Source organism: Hyaena hyaena, unplaced genomic scaffold, assembly GCF_003009895.1.
Source record: "Hyaena hyaena isolate Hyena2069 unplaced genomic scaffold, ASM300989v1 scaffold_43, whole genome shotgun sequence".
NCBI lineage: Eukaryota > Metazoa > Chordata > Mammalia > Carnivora > Hyaenidae > Hyaena > Hyaena hyaena.
In genome coordinates this window covers 1,227,092-1,247,523 of record NW_024080675.1, presented here as the reverse complement: position 1 = coordinate 1,247,523, position 20,432 = coordinate 1,227,092, and the positions used below count along the sequence as shown (strand labels likewise).

At 42.3% G+C, this 20,432-nt stretch overlaps 1 protein-coding gene across 3 annotated transcripts in view; it reads right to left on the bottom strand.

Moving 5' to 3' along the window:
* Positions 1-20,432, bottom strand: part of LPGAT1 (lysophosphatidylglycerol acyltransferase 1) — a 133,397-nt gene that overhangs the window by 83,163 nt on the left and 29,802 nt on the right. The window contains exons 1-3 of one of the 3 annotated variants that reach the window (XR_005528043.1): positions 3,198-3,326; positions 2,763-2,949; positions 1,633-1,897 (exon numbers count right to left, since the gene is read on the bottom strand). Coding sequence is in view for 2 of the 3 variants with exons in the window: in XM_039230086.1 (XP_039086017.1) it covers positions 1,633-1,897; positions 2,763-2,891 (394 nt within the window). In the remaining variant the exon portion in view is untranslated. The other 2 variants (XM_039230086.1, XM_039230087.1) reach the window with 2 other exon arrangements.

The following is a 20,432-nucleotide window of genomic DNA, read 5'->3' as shown; positions in this document are numbered from 1 at the left end:
TCAATGCCAATTGTTTTTTCAGCTTCTCATCATGCTAACGCTGACACACCAATAAACCACACACACAGAGGCACAAATATTTCACTAATTTCATTGTGTTTAAGTAGAATTTCTAGAACGTTAATCTAAAAATTCTATGAGTTGCCTTAAAACCAGCCAACAAGTATACAATGCAAAGAGCAAAGTCACGAGTACCACATACCATATTTGCAGAAGCTGAAACTACACAGAACAAAGCAATTCTAAGACAGCAGTGTAATTCAGGTGAGAATTCAGCACCGTAGATGAGAACTTCATTTTTCCCCCCTCTACCACTACCAATGCTACCGCAAGGTCCTAAAAAAGGACTAGAAACTCACCTACTGTATCCAAAGAACATGGGATCTCAACAAGACCCGTGTCGTGACAGGGAAGCAATGCACACACTATCCCAGGAGGTTTGGGTCTTGCAGAATAATAAATAGCATTGCCAAAAGGAAAAAAGACTTCATCTGGGGCAACTGAGAGCACTCTGATCTAGCAAGAGTCTGTTAGACTGCATAAAAGCTATGTTATGCGTATGGATAAGATCTGCAGATGAAGCCTGGGCAGGAAAAAGGAGACAGAGAACTTAAAATGGGGAACCGCTATGCTGTTTGACCCTGAGAGTACCCTCTTCCCCTTCTCACTCTTCCAAGCTATGAACTACAGACTCCACTGACCGCAGCATCTGTGGCACGATCTCTAAGGAAGCTATCAATTATAAAATTCTATGATAAGAGCCTCAATGTCTAAGGCAAGTGCTAGAAACCTCAATGCTTCTTTTTCCCCCATCATCCTAATTCTCAGGGAAAAAAGTAAAATAAATATAATAAATGGCAAAGAATTTTCACATCAGAGGCCCAAGTTCTCAAAGCACATAAGGCTTATAGACAGAAAATAAAAATAACCACTACTTCTCATTTAGTTCTTTAAAAGTCCACTTCAGAATAGCATTATTCTTGCTCCCCAAAATGCAATTTAAAGGCAGAAATATAAATCTATGTAAAGACACTCAGAGTATAAATTAGTTTTACATAGATAAAACTTAATTCTTATATTTAATATTCTAATGCAGATGTATGAGATTAAAATACAGATTCTAGTAAACAAAAGAAATATATGTAACAGAAAGAAAGCCATGTTTTGCTTGGCTCAAAATGTTAACACAGTACAATTCTACATTAAATGAAAAAACTTATTAAACTATCTTAGCACAAATATGGCTTAGTCCTTTTTCTAAATTCCTAATGTATTTATGGGCTAAATATGTTATTTCATTTTATAAGCCCTCAAGTCCTATGTAACCCACTCCTATTCCTCTAGGTGAGCTTTGGCAGAGGGTTTGAATCAATGTCAATCACATTAAAAACATACTATTTAAGGAATTTATCAGGATGTAACTATGAAATTACACATCTGAAAACATCATCGTTCCTAAATTGGGATTCTGAAAAAAACTCAGTAGAATTGTTTTCTTTTTTCTTTTCAACAGCCAGAGCATCAAAGCATCTTCAACCCCAAGTGTAATATATATTTAATCATGGCTCCTGACTTAGGCATAACATTTCAAATTGTTTCATACGCGTTAAACAAAAGTGCTCACACTCTTACCTGTATATCCAGCATACCATCCCCAAGAAGCCACCATTCCTAAAAGCCATTTATACATGATTCCTTCAATATACCAGAACCGCTTACTGTCCAGCAGTCGAAGGGGCTGAAGTACAATTACATAGCACACGTAGGATAAAAGAGCAACCAGGTTGTTGGCGACCATGAAGGCAAACCTCAACAGGGCTTTCACCAAGATCCAGCCCAGCCACGGAGCTTCTTCCAAAGTCACAGCCATTCTCACATTGGCGTCCGTCCTGTCTTTCTGGGATGAAAGAAAAATTCATTTAAAAAGGAAAATGGATCACACACATCCAAATAGTCACCAACACAGAAATCGCCTCCAGCACAAAAACACGAGAAAAATCGAGGGTCTAAGCTTTGGCGGTGTAGTACCTCGGTGATCTCTCCGGGAAATTCCAGAGGGGGACAGAGAGCGAGGGAGGAGGAGCCGCACAAGGTCAAGGGAGGTGTTCACGGAGGCACAGGGTATGTCATAATATATTTAGCAAATGATAATACTATTCCCGCTAACTAATCAGTGGCCGTCCCCGCACCGCGCCTCACTGCAGTCTGCTCTGGACTTTCGGGAAGAAAAACAGACCCACTTGCTTCAGACCCCCTCAGTATTTCCAAACTGACGACACGAGTGAAAGGAGGCGGTTGCAGGGACCCGATCCCATTTCCCAGCTAGGAGAAGCTGGGTACCCGAACCACCACCATTCCTGCACATCGATCGTGCCTTAGAAAGGTCTCTCGCCTTAGCAAACAGTTAACGCTAACAATGTTCATTTGCGGCAAAGGGGTTTTTGTTTAATCTTTTATTTAGGCGGAAAAGGAGAAGGGCCTAGAAAAGAGGGCAGGAAGGTGAGAGGAAGAAAGTGGGGGCTAAGACGGCGAAAGAAGGAAGGACGGGAGTAGGGGGAGGGGAGCAAGAGCCAGAAGGAGGTGAAGGCACGGAAGGCACTGATGAGAATGACCGGGGGGCAGGAAAGCCAGGGGTGATGTTAGAGGCGCGGAGGAAGAGGCGACGGCAGCTTTCGGGGTGGGGGGGGCGTGGGGGGCGCCCGCAGCGGTTTCCGCGGCCAGGGTTGGGGTCGCGGCGGGGGCGGCCCGCGCGCCGGGCTCACCTCGGCTGGCGCGGACGGCGGGCGGTGGAGCGCGGGGACAAGCAGGGCCGGGGGCCGGCGGCCCGGGGCGCGGTGCTGCGCGGCGGCGGCGGCGGCGGCGGGTGTCCCCGGCCGAGGGGTCGCAGTCATTTACGCGGCGGCGGCTGAGGCGCGGCGCGAGCGGGCGCCCTATAACCCTCGCGGCTGTCTGCGGACAGAGGGACGGCGGGGACTCAGGGGCCGGACCTGTCACCGGGGCGGGTCCGGGGAGGCGGGCGGATGCCCCGCGCCCCCGCCTCCTCCTCGGGGCCTACCGCGCCCTCGTCCCTCATGCCGCCGCCGCCACCTCCTCCCCGGCCCGCACGACGGACTACACCCCTTGCCCGCCCCCTCCGCACCGTTCCGGGCCCGGCGCCGCCGCAGCCCCGGGCCTGCGTCCGCCGAGCTGCAGGTTACCTCGGGCTGGCCGGGGCCCGGCCCGCGCTTCGGGAGTCAGAGAAGCCGGAAGAATGCATGGCCGGCGGCCGGGCCGGCGGAAGGAGGCGGCGGCGGGGCCCGGCCGCGCTCCGGCTGCGGCGTGGCCCGCGCCCGGTCCCCGGCGACGCTGAAACTCGCTCCCCGGGGCCCGGCCGCGTTCGCCGGGGTGGCGGGGAGGGGCGGCGGGGAGGAAGCGGCGGGAGCCGAGACTCCGGCGCAGCCGCCCCCAGAGCGCCCTCTAATGAAGGCTCGGCGGCCGCTCCCGCGTCCCGGATCCCGCCGGTCCCGAGGTCCAGCCCTTGAGGCTGCCTGGTCCCTAGGCCGGCGGGACCTCTCCGCTCCCAGTTCCCAGGAGGAGGGCGGCTGAGAACGGGCTGGTAAGGAGCCGCTCTCGTCACCACACGAGGAGCGCTGCGGTCCGCACCGAGAGCCCCCTTTCAGGCCCCACGGCCGGTTCTCATTGTTAGGGCTCTCCCGCGTCTGACCAACCCGTGACTGCCCAGACTGGGAAGCTGTCCCCTGGAAGGCTGGATGCCCTCTTTTCTGTCCTAATGAAACCCAATTGCTCTCACGGCTTCTCTTCTGAACCTCCCCAGGGTATTAAGGTCTAGATTTTAAAATCAATTCATCTTAAGGGTCAGAATTCCCGTTTCTGGAGAGCACCCAGCATAGTAATGACAGTTCCAGTCACCCATCCACGTCCCCACTCCCATCTTCCTAAAGAAAAAAAAAGGGGGAATCCAGTGGGAATGAGTGAGTGGTCTACCTAGAGACACTGAAATTTAGTCAAGAAGGGAGAAGCACTTAGGCGGCGCCCGCCATTGAGTAAGTGCTCAAAAAATGGTGGCCATAGGTACCCCTGACAGACCAGGTCACTCCTGGGACATCGGAGCTGCATTCTGTTTCAAATGCGGGACCGCCATAAGGAGAATAGACAAAATAACCCAACGACCTGCCCCCTTGAACATTCTCAAATGGCCTACCTAAATTTCAGCTTAAAAAAAAAATCTTACATCCTTTAACCAAAATTGTTAATGCGGATGGGGAGCAGTTTTTACATGTCCCAAGTGAACTGCCATGTTTAAATCAAAATGCTACCTATACTGTCTATTTTGATGATATTTGTTACTGTGTTTGCTTTGGACTCTCAACTATTTCTGATTCCTTCTTTGGTCCACAGGTGAAAGAAAGAAAATTTACTTTTATGTCATAGAAAGAATACCTTCTATTCCCATTCCCTCTGGTGATTAGAAAACGCATGAAAGCGCAGAGCCTGGCTGAAAGAATTGATTAGAATTCCTTTCCATCTATTATTAATTTGTTTTTATTTATAGCTGTTATTTATCTCTTTCACTAATATATACAGTTGTGTGGGGCATAAAAAGGTGTAGACCCTATCAGAGAACTTTCCATATAATTTCAACTAATGTATAGCAATAGAAAAGTTAGATACGCCTTTTCTATTCCTTTGTGTTTTCTCTGAGAATATAGGTACCAAAGTAATAACATCTTTAAATAGATCTCATGAGAGAAAAAAATATTCACACTGTAGATTATTGTTGTTCAAAATATACCATTATATTCTTTTTTATTCAAGGATAGTTAACATACAGTTTTATATTAGTTACTGGTGCACAATATAATGATTTAACAATTCCACACATTATTCATCCAGGTGTATTCTTAATCCTCTTTACCTGTTTCACCCATCTCCCCACCCACCTCTCCTCAGCAACCACCAGTTTGTTCTCTATTGTTAAGAATCTGGGTTTTTTTTTGGCTTGTTTGTATCTTTCTGTTTTTGTTCCTCTGTTTTGTTCCTTAAATTGCACAGATGACTGAAATCATATGGTATTTGTTTTTCTTGGACTGATGTATTTTACTTAGCATTATATCCTCTAGATCCATTCATGCTTTTGCAAATGGCTTTTGAAAAAGTTCACTCTTTTTTATAGCTGAGTAATATTCCATTGTGTATGTTTATGCCACATCTTCATCCATTCATCTATGGATGGACATTTGGGTTGTTTCCATATCATGGCTATTGTAAACAATGCTGCAATAAATGGGGGGGGGCATAGATCTTTTTGAATTAGTGTCTTTGTTTTCTTTGGGTAAATACCCAGTAACTGTATTGCTGGATCATGTATGGTAGTTCTATTTTTAGTTTTTCAAGGAGCTTCCTTACTGTTTCCCACAGTGGCTGTACCAGCTTGCATTCCTACCAACAAGGCATGAGGGCTCCTTTGGCTCTACATCCTTGTCAGCGCTCATTATTTCTTATGTTTTTTATTTTAGCTATTCTGACAGGAATGAGGTGATACCTCATTGTTTTGATTTGCATTTCCCTGTTGATTAGTGATGTTGAGCATCCTATCCTGTGTCTGCTGGCCATCTGTATGGCTTCTCTGGAAAAATGTCTATGCATGTCCTCTGCCTATTTTTAATTGGATTGTTTGTTTTCTTGCTGTTAGGTTGTGTAAGTTCTTCTTTATATATCATTATATTTTTAAGTGAATAAGATAGGTAAGGCATGGGTTCTATTTGATCTACCCCATTCAGGATTCCTCATATGCTGGTAAACATTGGCTGACACTTAGTATGTACAATGGGATTTATACTTGATTTCTGGATCACTGAGAATCTGCCAGGGCACCAGATACACCAGCACTTGCTAATATGTAATTAGGACTAGCCAGCCAAGTCCAGAAAAGGTCCACAGGTTGAGCAGGACCTTGAATAGTGGGTCTCAAACTTTAGTATGCAAAACACCACTTGGGATATCTCTTGAAAGTATAGGTTCTTGGGCGTCACCCCAGAATATTTTAGTACTTCCAGAGGGGCTTTTTAAAAAGTATCATAGATAATTCTGATGTGAGTAATAGGCAGACCTTACTTTAAGAAAACCTGACCTAGAGGCATCCTGAGATAATTACATTCTTTTCTAGATCTTTCATAATTTTAAATTATTTGATCATATCTGTTCTCATCTGTATTAATCAGCTTTGGCTGCTATAACAACATACCACAGACTGGGGAGCTTAGACAGCAGAAATGTATTTTCTCACAGTTCTGGAGGCTAGAAGGTTGAGATCAAGGTATTGGCAGAGCCACACTCTCTCTGAAGGCTCTAAGGAAGTTCCTTCCCAACAGGCTTGCTTTCTCCTGAGGCCCCACCTCTCTGGCTTGTAGATAGCTGCCTACTTCCTATGTCTTAACATGGTTGTTGCTGGGTGTGCACATGTGTCTGATGTCAGTCTCTTTCTGTGTATCTTAGTCTCTTCTTATAAGGACAGTAGTCACATTGGATTAGGGTCCACCCTAATTACTCCCATTTTAACTTAATTACCTCTTTAAAGGCCCTCTCTCCAAATGCAGTTATATTCTGAGGTCCTGAGGGTTAGGGTTTCGATATATATGAGCTTTAGGGGGACACAGTTCAGTCATAACATCATCCTTCTACTGTTTACACTGCAGAATTCTGCTACTTAAGTAGCTCCTTATGGAAGGGATGTGGAAGCCCTAATTCTGATTATTTCAGCTGTTCTCCTCTTGACTGGCTCCTACCTCATTGGACTTTTCTTGAAGTTAAGCAAACAAAGCAATATACCGTATTCCAAGTGTAGATATACCCTGGTCTTTTTGTTGTCCAGGGTGAATAAAGGGGCTTAGTTTTCTGACCACAGCACATTCAGTTTCAAGCCAATTCAGTACCTACAATGGTTAAGAATCTGCATTTGAGCTGACTTCAGGGAACACTATCAGATGATGCTTTATTTATTGTATTTCAGAGTTCATTCTAGATATAAATATATATCTATATAAACTTTTTTTCCCCTGCTGCCTTTCAACCCACTTAGGTATTCTCCTGAGATTTTTTTTTTTTTTTGTAGCTTATTTCCAAAACAGCAGAGGCAGCCAGATATATAAATGCTTTGAATGACTGTAACAAGAAGTTTGAGAAAGCCAGTTCTTCTAGAGAGATCTGTAGAAATCAAGGACCTTCCTCAATAGCTTCCTGCTACCTTAAAGCTATGTTTCTCAAAACACAAACATTAAGTCAAGAATTTGAGAGCCTTCATATATATACCCCAATAGGAGAAAAGGGAGAACAGACCCCACCCTATAGCCACAGGCCTTATAGTTTCGGTTTCAAAAGTCCACATTTGGACCACAAGAAGATGGTCTCTTGAAAGAGAAATGTGACTTCTTACATTTCCAGGAATCTCCAGACACTTTAAAACAATCTAACCACAACCCTCAGAAGGTTTGATTCTACCCATCTGGTCCACGTGCATCTAACTAAGTAGGTTATAACCAGGAAGGGGCTCCCTCGTGCAGAAGAATCCCCCTGGGCTGTCTCTTTTCCTAGTAGCAATTACAAAACCATTTCACCTGCTCAGGCTGCTCTCTGCACTGGAGCTCTGGTGAACTATTTCCTGTCTAAAGGAAAGCCCCATCGACATTGTTATAAGGGCACGATGACTTGGCATAGCTCCTCCCCTTCACCAAACAGAGTTGTAAACCAGACAATAGAACCACAAGAGAATCAAATTCTGACTGATATCAGCTTTAACTTTGAATCATATGTGTGTATGTATATACACATACATATATATCATATTTTTTTCCTTTATATTAGTGTCAGTAATCATTTTATATAAAATGTATTAGGGATTATAGCCTTAATACTTTTAAGGCAAGTTGAGTCAAATCATCAAGACCTGACAGCTTGATTTCAGCCTTTTCAGCAACTTTTTATTAACAAGCTTGGCCCTAAACAATGTTATGAAGTAAAGAATTCTCTCTTCTCATCTGCACCCCTCTCCTTTTCAACTTACTTCCCTTTTCTCCTCTTAATACTAAAATGGTCCCTAGTTTCCAGAAGGCACTGAAGACCCTGCCTAAGACCCCCACACACATACACCAGACAACCCTCTAAGCTGTAACCTTCTTTCTTACCTGTCCAACATTGCATTTCCTTGGTCCAGCCCTGTCTTTCCTGCCTCATGTGGTAAACCCATCCCTGCTGAGTTCCTTGTGGCCATGTGTTCCCTCTTCCTAAAGTATGAGCACTTTATAAAGGCCCGTCCTAAAATCCCGAGTCTTAATTCATGTGCAGCAACAGATTCTCAGGCACTGTAGTAGATGATTTTCTTGTAAGATATTTTGGAGGCTATTTCAGTAAGTTCTTCCCCTGACAAAACCTAGGAAGTCATGTAGTACATCTATGAATAAGACAAATTCAGATTTAAAACTGTATTTTCCTGAGGCGCCTGGGTGGCTCAGTCAGTTATGTGTCTGACTCTTGATTTCAGCTCAGGTCATAATCTCACAGTTGTGAGATTGAGTTCCTCATTGTGCTCTGCACTGAGTGTGGAGCCTGCCTAAGATTCTCTCTCTCCCTCTGCCTCTCCTCTGCTCACATGCTTCCCATCTCTCTCTCTCTCTCTCAATTTATAAAATTGTATTTTTCTAACATAAGAACCAAAATAATGATATTATTACTGATTATGTTAAAGTGGTAATAATAGCTGATATGTATTGATCGATTTCTACATTCCAGGCCCCCTTCTCAATGGTTTACCTGAATTAATTTATTCAGTCTTCACAAAGACCATATAAGGAGCATATTGTTAGACATCTTTTATGGATGGAGAGATCAGACAATCTGCCTGGCAAGTGGCAGGGCTGAGACTTGATTTCCAGTTCTCAGGCTCCAGAGCCCGTGCTCCTGACCACACACTACAGTGCCTCTCTGAGAGAGAGATTGGTGGGAAATCTCTTCTCCACTGAGAGAGAGATCGGAGGTTTCAGAGATGCTACTCTTTTCCAGTCTCACCTCTTACCATACCCTCCTGGGCCCTGCCCTGTTTTGCAGCCACCCCTCCCCGGGCTCTATTATTCTAGCCATGCTAAGGTACTCACTCTCTTGAAGGGATCCATGGTGCAACTGCACACAATACAAGTTCATACATTTTTTTGTTCATGCTCTTCCCATCTCTGCATCTATTTGATTATATTCATCCCTTGTGGTCCTGTTGAGATATCAAAGAAACCTCCTACCACTTCAGAACTCATTGCCTCTTCCTCCATATGTATGCTTCTGCCTCAGTGCTTACTACCTTCTAACAAGCCTGGATGTTTTATATTTCAGATTCTCTGCTGAGATTAGGAGTTCCGTATCATCTTTTTTATTATTTTCCTGGTGTCTAGCTTAGTGTCTTATATATGGTAGGAAATGAATTAAAAAAAAATTTTAATTGGGGTAGGGGGACAGAGGGAGAGAGAGAGGGAGAGAGAGAGAGAGAGAGAGAGAGAGAGAGAATCTCAAGCAGGCCCCATGCTCAGCAGAGTGTGACGCAGGACACTCTGTCTTGAACTCATGACCCTGGGGTTGTAACCTGAGCCGAAATCAAGGGTCATTTGCTCAACTGACTGAGCCTCCCAGAAACTTTGGAAATGAATTTTTTAACTCAATGTTTGTTTAATTTATTCAGATTAAATACTTTCTTTCTGGGGGGTGCCTGGGTGGCTCAGTTGGTTGAGGGTCCAACTCTTGATTTCAGTTCAGGTCACAATCCAAGGGTCTTGGGATTGAGCCCCTCGTGGGGCTCCATGCTTGAGATGCTCTCTCTCTCTCTGCCCCACTCCTCCTCTCTCCTACTCATGCATGCTCTCTCTCTCTAAAAAAAGTTTAAATTCTTTTTTTTAATTGACAAATAGGATGGTGACATCATCATTATCATCAAACCAAGCCAGAAGAAATAAGATTGCTAATACTTCATTCCAAAATGTATTTCAATCTTTTAAACGTGATTGTTTCAGTAATAGTCACTGACTAGAAGTACTTCAACTGAATCACTGACTATGCAAAAGAATATTTTTTCTTTTATTCTTAAAATAGCATCCTTTCTCTATTCTCAATGCATCCCAGATAATGTGGTCATAGTGTTTTCCTTAAAGCACCATATTTAACATTGCATTTTCCCTTTCAATTTTTGGCAATGTCTTCCAGCATCATAACAATCTAGTCTGAATGTCCCTATCTGATTTACTTCAGGTCCTTCAATACCAAATTCCTCACTCATTCTAGACTTTATCAGCCAATGGGTCATGCACACCAGTGGGTTTCACTTAGGTTCACGTGGCAGAGCCTGGTGCTGCGAGGGCTGCCTCCATTTACCCTACACTATTATCATGGTTTTAATGAGTGCCAGAAAGTTAAAGGTTGGGAAACATTGTCGGATTCTACCTCAATTCTTGTTTACTTCCCAACCAGCTTGCTCTGCTTTTAAATGAGCACATTCTGGAGCTTCACTTTGTGACTCCGCCTCATACCTAGAATGGCATCCTTCTGTCTTTCAGATCATCTTTGAACAACCACGGGTGGTTTGTCTTCTTGTCCAGTACTCCAGAGTCCTTTCTTGGATTTCCTACTGCATTTATACAGAGCACTTCATGGTTTTGACTTAATTCTTTGCTTTCACACATTCCTTCTGCATGCGTGTCACAGTAGATAGCCACAATTAACTGCCCACTTAGGAACCTGCACTTGAAAGAGATCTCAGCGTGTAACTGTATGGAGTCAAGAAGTTCCAGGTGCACAGTTTGGTGGCGCTCTGCCTCCGAGTGCCAACAAGTACCGGCTGTTCCATCTCATCTCTGTCTGCTGGTCTTCAGTTGCTGTATCCTTTCAGTCACTCTGTCCTTCCAACCTCCACCTTCCCCTTTAAAGCCAGATCCACTTTCTTCAGCCTCTCTAGACCCTCCAAAAAGCTGAGTCTTCTCAATATCCTGGGCTCCCCTTAGTTTCTGAAGAAGACTTCTTTTTTCATGGTTACCTGAGTCCCAGCTTGGCAATTTCCCGGGACTCTGCACAGAATTTCCCAGCATGGACTTATTTCTGGAAACAGTATCCTGACTAGCTGCTCTGCACTACCTTCTTCTCCCTTCCTCTGCCCTCACCTCCATCCTCAGGAGACCCCATTGAATCTGATCTCTCGTTTTCTTTCACAGCTCCAAGACCTACCATGGATTAAAAGCTCCTAACCTGTTCTGGAACTTTTGATCCCATAAGTATCCAATGTTTCTGAGTTGGATACTTATATTTCCATGAATAAGAAAGAAAGAAAGAAAGAAAGAAAGAAAGAAAGAAAGAATGAACAACCCACTGAAGCATCTACATTCTGATGTGTGTCGGGGGTGGAATTCAGTGATGTCTGATAAGAAAGAGGAATTTCCCTGTAGAAAAGGAACACAGGATAATTGCGCTTATGAACAGAGGCAATAAGGTGTGGAGAAATGATGTGGCTTGTTCATCATAGCATGTATCAGAAATAGAGCTAGTGTGGCCTTATGAGGACAAGCTTCTCCTGGTTGACCCAGGACTTTCATGATTTTAACACTCAAAGTCCACATCCCAGGAAACTACTCAGTCCTGCAAATGGCTGATGACCATATGTGGTCTCCTGACCCCTGGTCCCCAAGTGGTCCCTTTACCAGGTTACAGAGGCCCGGCTTCCCTACCCACTCTACCTTTTCTCTGCTATACCTGCTCCCTGATGAGCTGATACACCAGAGGCTGGTTAACAAGCCATTCAGGACTGATAGTGTGTTTAATGTTTCCTCTAAAGGATATTACTTGTCCTTACCAGGGTTAAATTTCCCTCTCTTATCCAAGCCTTCTGCGGTATAGCTTGGCTCTTTCTGTGGTTCTCATCAGTTTAAATCCTAAGGGGTTTGAGCAAAAATCTTTACTCTGCTCATAATCCAGCTGTGTGTTTAAAGTTAATTTGTTATCTTGGGGACGAAGCCTAATGGCTGAGACCCTGTTGTAATGAAAGTCATGCCACCTTGCCTTTCTCTAGTGCTTTATAGTCAACAAAATTCTTTCTCTCTCTCTGCCCACCTCTCTCTGTCTCTCCTTCTCTCTCTCTCTTTTTCTCTCTCTCTCTTTTTCACACACACACACACACACACACACACACACACACACCCCTTATTGGATGTTAACAATAACCCCTGAGGATAGGCAGGTACTTACTGGTTGAAAGAAGTAAGAAGGGTAAGGAAAGAATTTCCTTACAAGTGGATTCCTTCTGAAATATCTTTAAGAAACATTTTATAAAACACACTTTCAAATTCTTTGTTTCTTTCGAACTTCATCTTCAAAGCATAAGCCAAAATAGAGATCTAAAGTGCCTGGAGTCATTACTTACAATAGCCAAACTATCTAAGGAGCCCAAGTGTCCAATGACAGATGAATGGATAAAGAAGAAGACAAATATATATATGCCTTATATATATATGTCATATATGTATATATATCTTATATATATATATATACACACACACAGACACACAGAATATATACATATATATATATATATATATATACAGAATATCATTTGGCCAGAAAAACTAATGAAATCTTGCCATTTGCAAAACCATGGGTGGATCTAGAGGATACAGGGTATAATGCTAAGTGAAATAAATCAGAGAAAGACAAATACCCTATGACTTCACTCACATGTGAAATATAAGAAACAAAACAAACAAAGGAGAAGAAGAGAGAGGGAAACACACTCTTTATTGTAGAGAACAAACTGATGGTTACCAGAAGGGAAGAGGATGGTGCAATGGGGGAAATAGATGATGGTGATTTATGAGTACACATATCATGATAACAAACAAACAAAATTTTACAAGTGAGTAGAAAAACTTTCCCCTGCTCATGAATTGTTTGACTAGTTCCCCTATAAAAAAATAAAAAATAATTTTAAAAAATTGTCTGGAATCAGCTGTTGGCCACCACACAGCTTTGAGAAAGCCCAGAGTAGGACTGGGGTCAGGGGGAGGTCCTGGGCCAGCTTCTCCCTCCCAACACGGCCACCAACAGGCCCTGGAGTTAGGGTCACATCCTCTGTCACCCCAAAGTCTGGTGGGCCCTGCTTTTGTACCCCCTCCCTCCCAGAATATTGTTTCTATGGGGAACCGCAAACTGACAAACATTCCCCTGAAATATTACCTGACTGTAAATTGGGAACTGTCAATAAAGAAATCTCATCCTCTGGTTTCCTGTTGTGCAGTCTTGTAGACACAAGTTCCTGTTTTAAGCACCATGAATTAAACAAAGCTCTGGGCAAAAATGATGCTAAAATGCTGCCTCTTCAAGTATGTGAGTTTAAAATTTTAGTGCCATTCAAGTCATATTAATTATATAGTTTAAATTCTTATATGGGTCTTTGATAAAATTTCAGTAACTCCCTGTTAGGCTAAATTAAATGATACTCAACCACCAGTTTATTCTCAGGGGATTTTATATACAGTAAAGTCTGGAATTAAAAAGAGCGCCAGGTGATTCTTATGGTTGGGCATGTTTAAGAAACACTGAAAGAGGGTCGGTACCATTTTGGAAGAATGTCATCCTTAGACTAAAGCCCTTTGTAATAGCATATGAGGCCCTCTAAGACCCGCCTCTCCAGTTTATCTCATGCAAGGCTCCCCCTGGGGCTCACCCATCCAGGTACATTGGCTTTATCTTATTTACTAGGACCCATTGTGTGCCTTTCCTCCTCAGGGTGTGTGCCTTTCATTTCCCTGTGGGGAAAGAACTTTCTGCTTCCTTTCACTTAGTCAAATCAGGTTCATCTTTTATATCTCAGCTTAATCCTACCTCATTACATTAGGGCCCCCACTCTGACCCAAGTCTAAATATTCTGTTTCTCTCCTTCATAGTACTTACCACAGTTTGTCATATACTTGCTCATTAGTAGTTTACTATCTGATTCCCATACCAGGCTGTAAACTTGGTGAGTGTAAGAATCATGTGTGTTTGTTTATCACTGTGGCTTTAACCCCCAGAATGTGCCTGGGACAGTAAAATGGGCTCAATAAGTAGACACTTCAGTTCCATTTTTCATGCCATCAGCTAGATTTGAGATTTTTGAAGCATTTCTCTGTTTCTTGTCTATTCATCTTCCAAGCCATGAGGTCCACTACTGCCATGCTAATCTTCTAGATGTGGATAACCTCTGAATGTCCACAGCTATCCCTGTGTCCCCTATTGGTCTGTTGAAATGTCCCCAGATATAATTAGAAAGAGTACAAGTATTAAGAGTGTACTGTGCACAGTGCTAGATACTTTATATAGTCAATCTAATTTGCTCTTCACAACCATCCTTGAGGAATGTGATTTCACATGTGAGAAGGGAAAGGCTTAGAAAGATTAGGTAACTAATCTACTGAGGTCATGGGGCTTATAAGACGTAAAACCAGGATGGCAACCAGATGCATAAACTTTTGCATTCTTGACTTGTACATGTTTTATGCATTAGAATCAGGTTTGGCTATACATGACAGAAAACCCAAAGTACAGTAATGGAAGTACATAAAATTACATCTTTCTCATGTTAAAGAGACCAGAGGTCTGGAGTTGTCACCCTAGTAGTTACATGATATCTTTTTTTCTAAGGCTCACATACTAGCTTCTATATGGAAAATTAAGTGTCGGAAGATAGACCTGGAATTGAAACACCAGTTAGATTATTGGGGTATCCAGGTGAAAGGAAGGTAGCTTGGGTTCGTGGCTGTGGAGTTGAAGAGAAGAGGCATTTCAGAGAAATTTAGGAGGTAAAGTTGGCAGGGCATGGTGAGAGGTTGGACATGCTATTTCCAAGATCACATGGATTAACTCAAGTGTAAAAGTCAAATCTGGACTAAAATCCCATATGGGACTAGTCTAATGATACTGTTCTAAACAGTGAAACACTAAGGTAGACCTAGAGGATATCATCCCAGCCAAAGTGTAAACTATCTGGCCTGGGCCTTTGTTATAAGAATCAAAGACTATAAAAAAAAATTATAGCTCCTTAACTTGCTGCCTTAAGCAAGAGCCATTTAAATTGCCTCCAATCAATGTGTTCCACAAGGAAAACAGTCTTCTTTATAGCCTATGAAGCACACCTCATCCCAAATAGACTTCCTGTCAATGAAGCCAGGAACTCTCGTACCTGGAGTTGCTCTAAAGTACTTTCCTTTTACTAAAAAGCATTCTAACAGTTACCATGAACCACTTATCTAGGTTTTGTTGGTATGGAACAATGCCTCTTGCGGTATTTCCAAATAATCATTTGCTTCTGTCTCTTTTCTTAATTCATATTTTTTTTAATTCCCCAACCCCCTCCCTGCTCTCTTAACTCATATTTCTAAACTGAAGATAGCTAAGAAGATTTTTGTTAGGATTGTCATTGTGGTTTTATGATAATTTTAACAACCTTTGCAAGTTGTCCCATCTTTTTTTTTAATGTTTTTTTTTAATGTTTATTTTTGAGAGAGCGAGAGGCAGACTGCAAGTGGGGTAGGGGCAGAGAGAGAGAGAGGGAGACACAGAATCTGGAAGCAGGCTCCAGGCTCTGAGCTGTCAGCACAGAGCCCAACACAGAGCTCGAACCCATGACCCATGAGATCATGACCTGAGCTGAAGTTGGTCGCTCAACCAACTGAACCACCCAGGTGCCCCAAGTTGTCTCATCTTTTTAGGAGCAAGAGTAAACAGTATATAAAACTTATTTGTTGCTGCTCTCATTTTTGCACCAGAAAAAGAACTGATGGCTTTAGAAAAAGGAGGTGAGGACTGTGAGCCAAGCAAACAGTGAGGAAACAAGCTTGATGTTATAGAATCAAAACTTACACTTAAACACAACTCTGCTATGTCTTTCTCCCATTTATATTTCATGTAAAGTCTCTAATAAGCCTACAGGAACTTCTTTTTATAACTGTAAAGTACATAAGTGTTTTCTTTGCAAAGTAATAATTAGTATATCTTAATATTATTAAATTACACCCTATAGGAACCAATTATTTTACTTAGCTATATTTAGCAATTTTAACTTAATTTCATTACAAAAGCACTAAAAATAAGGTTAATGAAATAATTCTGAAATCTTACAAGGTGACCAAGATGAGTTTAGAGGATCTGGGTGTCAGCTGAGTGTGTGGCAGAGGCAGGCATGTTATTCTCTCTCTTTTAAAGGCAGCAATAAATTCTGCCCCATCCCTGCTGATAATTGATTCAGTCAGAAAAGCTAAAAGGCAGCCTTAGCATCTAGCAGCTCTAAGGATGCATGTTTAGGGATACTGTAGCACCTACCCACCACTAACCCACTCTCAGGCTCTCCTTGGACCTTGTCACCACCCAGAACTGCTTCAGCTATGGTACCTTAAGCTCATCATTCTGGCCTCTGATCATGACTTCCTGCCCTTCCAGCTCTGCCCATCTCTCCCAACTTGGAACCCCCCATGCTGCCCTGTGCCCCATGCCCTCTCTCACTGGGCATCTCTCACCTCATTTATCACTCTCTCTAGTACCCTCAACCTTCCCTTCCCACAGAATTCTTATTACGCCTGCCCTGCAAAACCAGGGATGGGCCCTTAAATTCATTTTTTGTCCAACCCATATTGATGATACTGGGCTCAGTGGGAAAAAAAAAAAAAAACACACAGCCCAGTGCAGCATGGCATATGGACTTAGGCTCTCTGAGCTTTTTGTATATCTGTGATCAGCTTCCATACCATCTGTTTCATTTCTTTTTTTTTTTTTTAAATGTTTATTTATTTTGAAGGAGAGAGAAACTGTGGGGGAGGGGCAGAAAGGCAGGGAGAAAGAGAATCCCAAATAGGTTCCTTGCTGTCAGCCCAGAGCCCAATGCCGGGCTTGATCCCAAGCATGTGAGATCAGGACCTGAGCCCAAATCAAGAGTCCAGTGCTTAACTGACCCATCCCCCTGGGCACCCCATCTGTTTCATTTCAAACACGATACCCTCTTTACCTTAAACTTCTGATCTGCCCTCTCTCCCCTGAGTCTCAGCAGAAGTCCTTGTCTGTTTCTTTACACCCCAACTGAAAACCTATCTGCAGCCACCTTCAAATGCATTTGAGCTACAGAAGTTTTCATTCATGTTTCTCAGGCCCATTAAGTGAAAGGGTTACTAGGAACTTCCTCATTTTGTGTTACTATTTTTAAAACATTAAACTTATAAGCAGTGAAGAGCACCTACTGAGCAACTGCTCTTACTGAGAGGAAGGGAAGAAAAAACATAGACCTGAGGTCCTTTATAAACATGTGGTCATATACACAAATATATGGGTACATGTATAGGTACATATATATGTAAAACAGCTTAATTGACATACAAGCACATACCACATAATTTACCGATTTAAAGTGTTGAATGGTTTTTAGTATATTCACAGAGTTGTGCAACGATCATCAAAATCAATTTTAGAACATTTTCATCACTCCAACAAGAAACCCTATGTCTGTTAGTGGTCATTCTCTCATTTCCCTCCAAACTTCCTGCCCCAGGACACAGCTCTTCTATTTTCTGTCTCTATGGAGTTGCTTCTTCTGGGCATTTTATATAAATGGAATCACAGACTGCATGGCCTTTTGTGTTTGGCTTTTACCACTTAGCATAATGTTTTATGGTTCATCCATGTTTTACAATGGATTGGAACTGCATTTCGTTTTATCACCAAGTAATATTCTATTATCTAAGTAAACACCACATTGTATTTACCAGTTCATTAGCTGGTGGATGTTTGGGTTGTTTCCACTTTGGAGCTATTATGAATAATTGCTGCAATCACCATTCATGCACAAGGTTTTGCACGGACATGCGTTTCATGTTCTCTTGGTTATATTCCTGGGGGTGGAATTGCTGGGTCATATGGTAACTGTGTGTTTAACCTTTTGAGGAACTATCAGACTGTTTTTCAAAATGGCTACACCATTTCACATTGCCACCAGTAAATGTGTAAGGTTTCCAGTTTTTCCACATTCTCGTCAACGCTTACTATTTTCCCTCTTTTTGCTCCTAGGCATCCTAATGGGTGTGAGGTAATTTCTCATTGTCATTTAGATTTGCATTTTCCTGATGTTTAATGATATTGATTACCTTTTCATACTCTTATTGGCCACTTGCATATTTTCTGTGGAATAGTATCTATTCAGACACTTTATCCTCTTTACATTGGGTTATCTTGTTATAGTTGGGTTGTAAGAGTACTTTACATATTCTAAATACAAGTCCCCTACCTGATCTATGATTTGCAAGTATTCTCTACCATCCTGTGGAGTTTCTTTTCACTTGCTTGATGGCAAAGCACAAAAATGTTTAATTTTGACGATGTCCAATGTATCTATTTTATTTGTTGTTTTTGTTTGTTCTTTTGGTGTCATATCTGAGAAACCATGGCTTAATCTAAGATCTCAAATATTTACACCTATGTTTTCTTCTAAGAGTTTGAGCTCTAGCTTCTACAGTTTGAGCTAATTTTTGTATAAGATGTGAGATGTGGGGTCCAACCTCATTCTTTTATATGTGGCTCTCCAGCTGTCCCAGACTATTCTTTCTCCATTGGATGGTCTTGGTACCCTTGTCAGAATCAATTGATCATAAATGTGAAGATTGAGGAATCTTATCTATTGATCTATATGTCTCTACTTGTGCTAGTACCATATTATATTGATGACTATAGCATTGTAGTAAGTTTTGAAACTGAGAAGTATGAATCTTTCATCTTCACTTTTCTATTTCAAGATTGTTTAGATTATTTTGGGTCCCTTGAATTTCTATAAGAATTTTAGGATCAGCTTGTTGATTTCTGAAAAAACAACAACTGAGATTTTGATAAGGAATATGTTGCATCCAAGGTGTTCTGCGGAGTGTCCATATTTTTTTAATGTTTATTTATTTTTGAGAGAGAGAACATGGGCAGGGGAGGGGCAGAAAAAGAGGGAGACACAGAATCTGAAGCAGGCTACAGGCTCTGAGCTGTCAGCACCAGCCCGATGTGGGACTCGAACTCACAAACCACAAGATCATGACCTGAGCCAAAGTTAGACACTTAACCAAATGAGCCACCCAGGTGCCCTGGAGTGTGTGTGTAGGGGGGGTTGGGGGAGTGTCCATATTAGGTCTCTATTTGTTTAGATCTTCTCAAGTTTCTTTCAAGAATATTTTGTAGTTTTCAGAGTATAGGTTTTACACCTCTTATTAAATTTATTCCTAAGTATTTTGTTATTTTTGATGCTATTATAAATAGAATTGGTTTCCTAATTTCATTTCATATTTTTTATTGCAAGTACATAGAAAATGTTTTTGTGTGTGTATTAATCTTGTATCCTATGACCTTGGTGAAATCATGTATTAGCTGTAATAGTTTCTTTGTGGAGACTCCTTAGGGTTTTCAGTAGGTAAGATCACTGTCACCTGCCACTTGAAGGTTCTTAGGGATGACAACTGCACAGTGTTAGGAGTTAAGCTGGAGGTGGTTCTTCAATCCCTTCAAAATAGTGGTGTGTTTTTTGCTGAAAGTTCTTCATTATTCTAGTTATAAAGGATGAGTCCTCAATAACAAAATCCACCACTAATTCTTTACATATTGCATTTCAACTAATGCAGCTGAGAAACAGTTTTGTTTTTTGACCACAAGAATTGCACTTGTCAATCTCCAAAAATATACGAGATTATGACTGCAAAAACTTGTCAGTGTTTATCTGTTTCATTCAGAACGCGACCTGATTTCCTGGAAAGACCTCCTTGGCCTCTGGAATTGGAAGGTTGGTTTTTAGTCCAGCTCTGTCATTATAGCAGTGCTATTACAGGATTATTGTTGAGGGTCCAGGGAGGGTCAATAAGCCTACTTCTCCGGGCTTTCTTCTGTAGGCTGGCTATTTCCCCTGTAGGGGATTGGGCCTTAGAGAGGTGGTAGTGCCCTGGACCAGAGGAGACAGGGCCGGCTGTGCTGTTTCTTTGGGAAATACCTGCTTCATTTTAGTCAAAGTATTTCCCTTAGTTTAAAACTATTATTGGGGTGCCTGGGTGACTCAGTCAGTTAGGCATCCGACTTCGGCTCAGGTCATGATCTCTTAGCCCATGAGTTCGAGCCTGCATTGGGCTCTGCACTGACAGCTCAGAGCCTGGATGCTGCTTCAGATTCTGTGTCTCCCTCTCTGCCCCTCCACCACTCGCACTCTGTCTCTCTCTCTCTCAAAAAAATAAATAAAACATTGAAAAAAACTTTAAACTATTATGATACTTCATCTCGTTGAGGAAACCCTCTCAAGCTGAGAGTGGATCTGTTTTTGGTGAAGGTATTTCCAGACTTTCTCTGGCCTGGTACCTGCGGACTGAAGATCTACACAA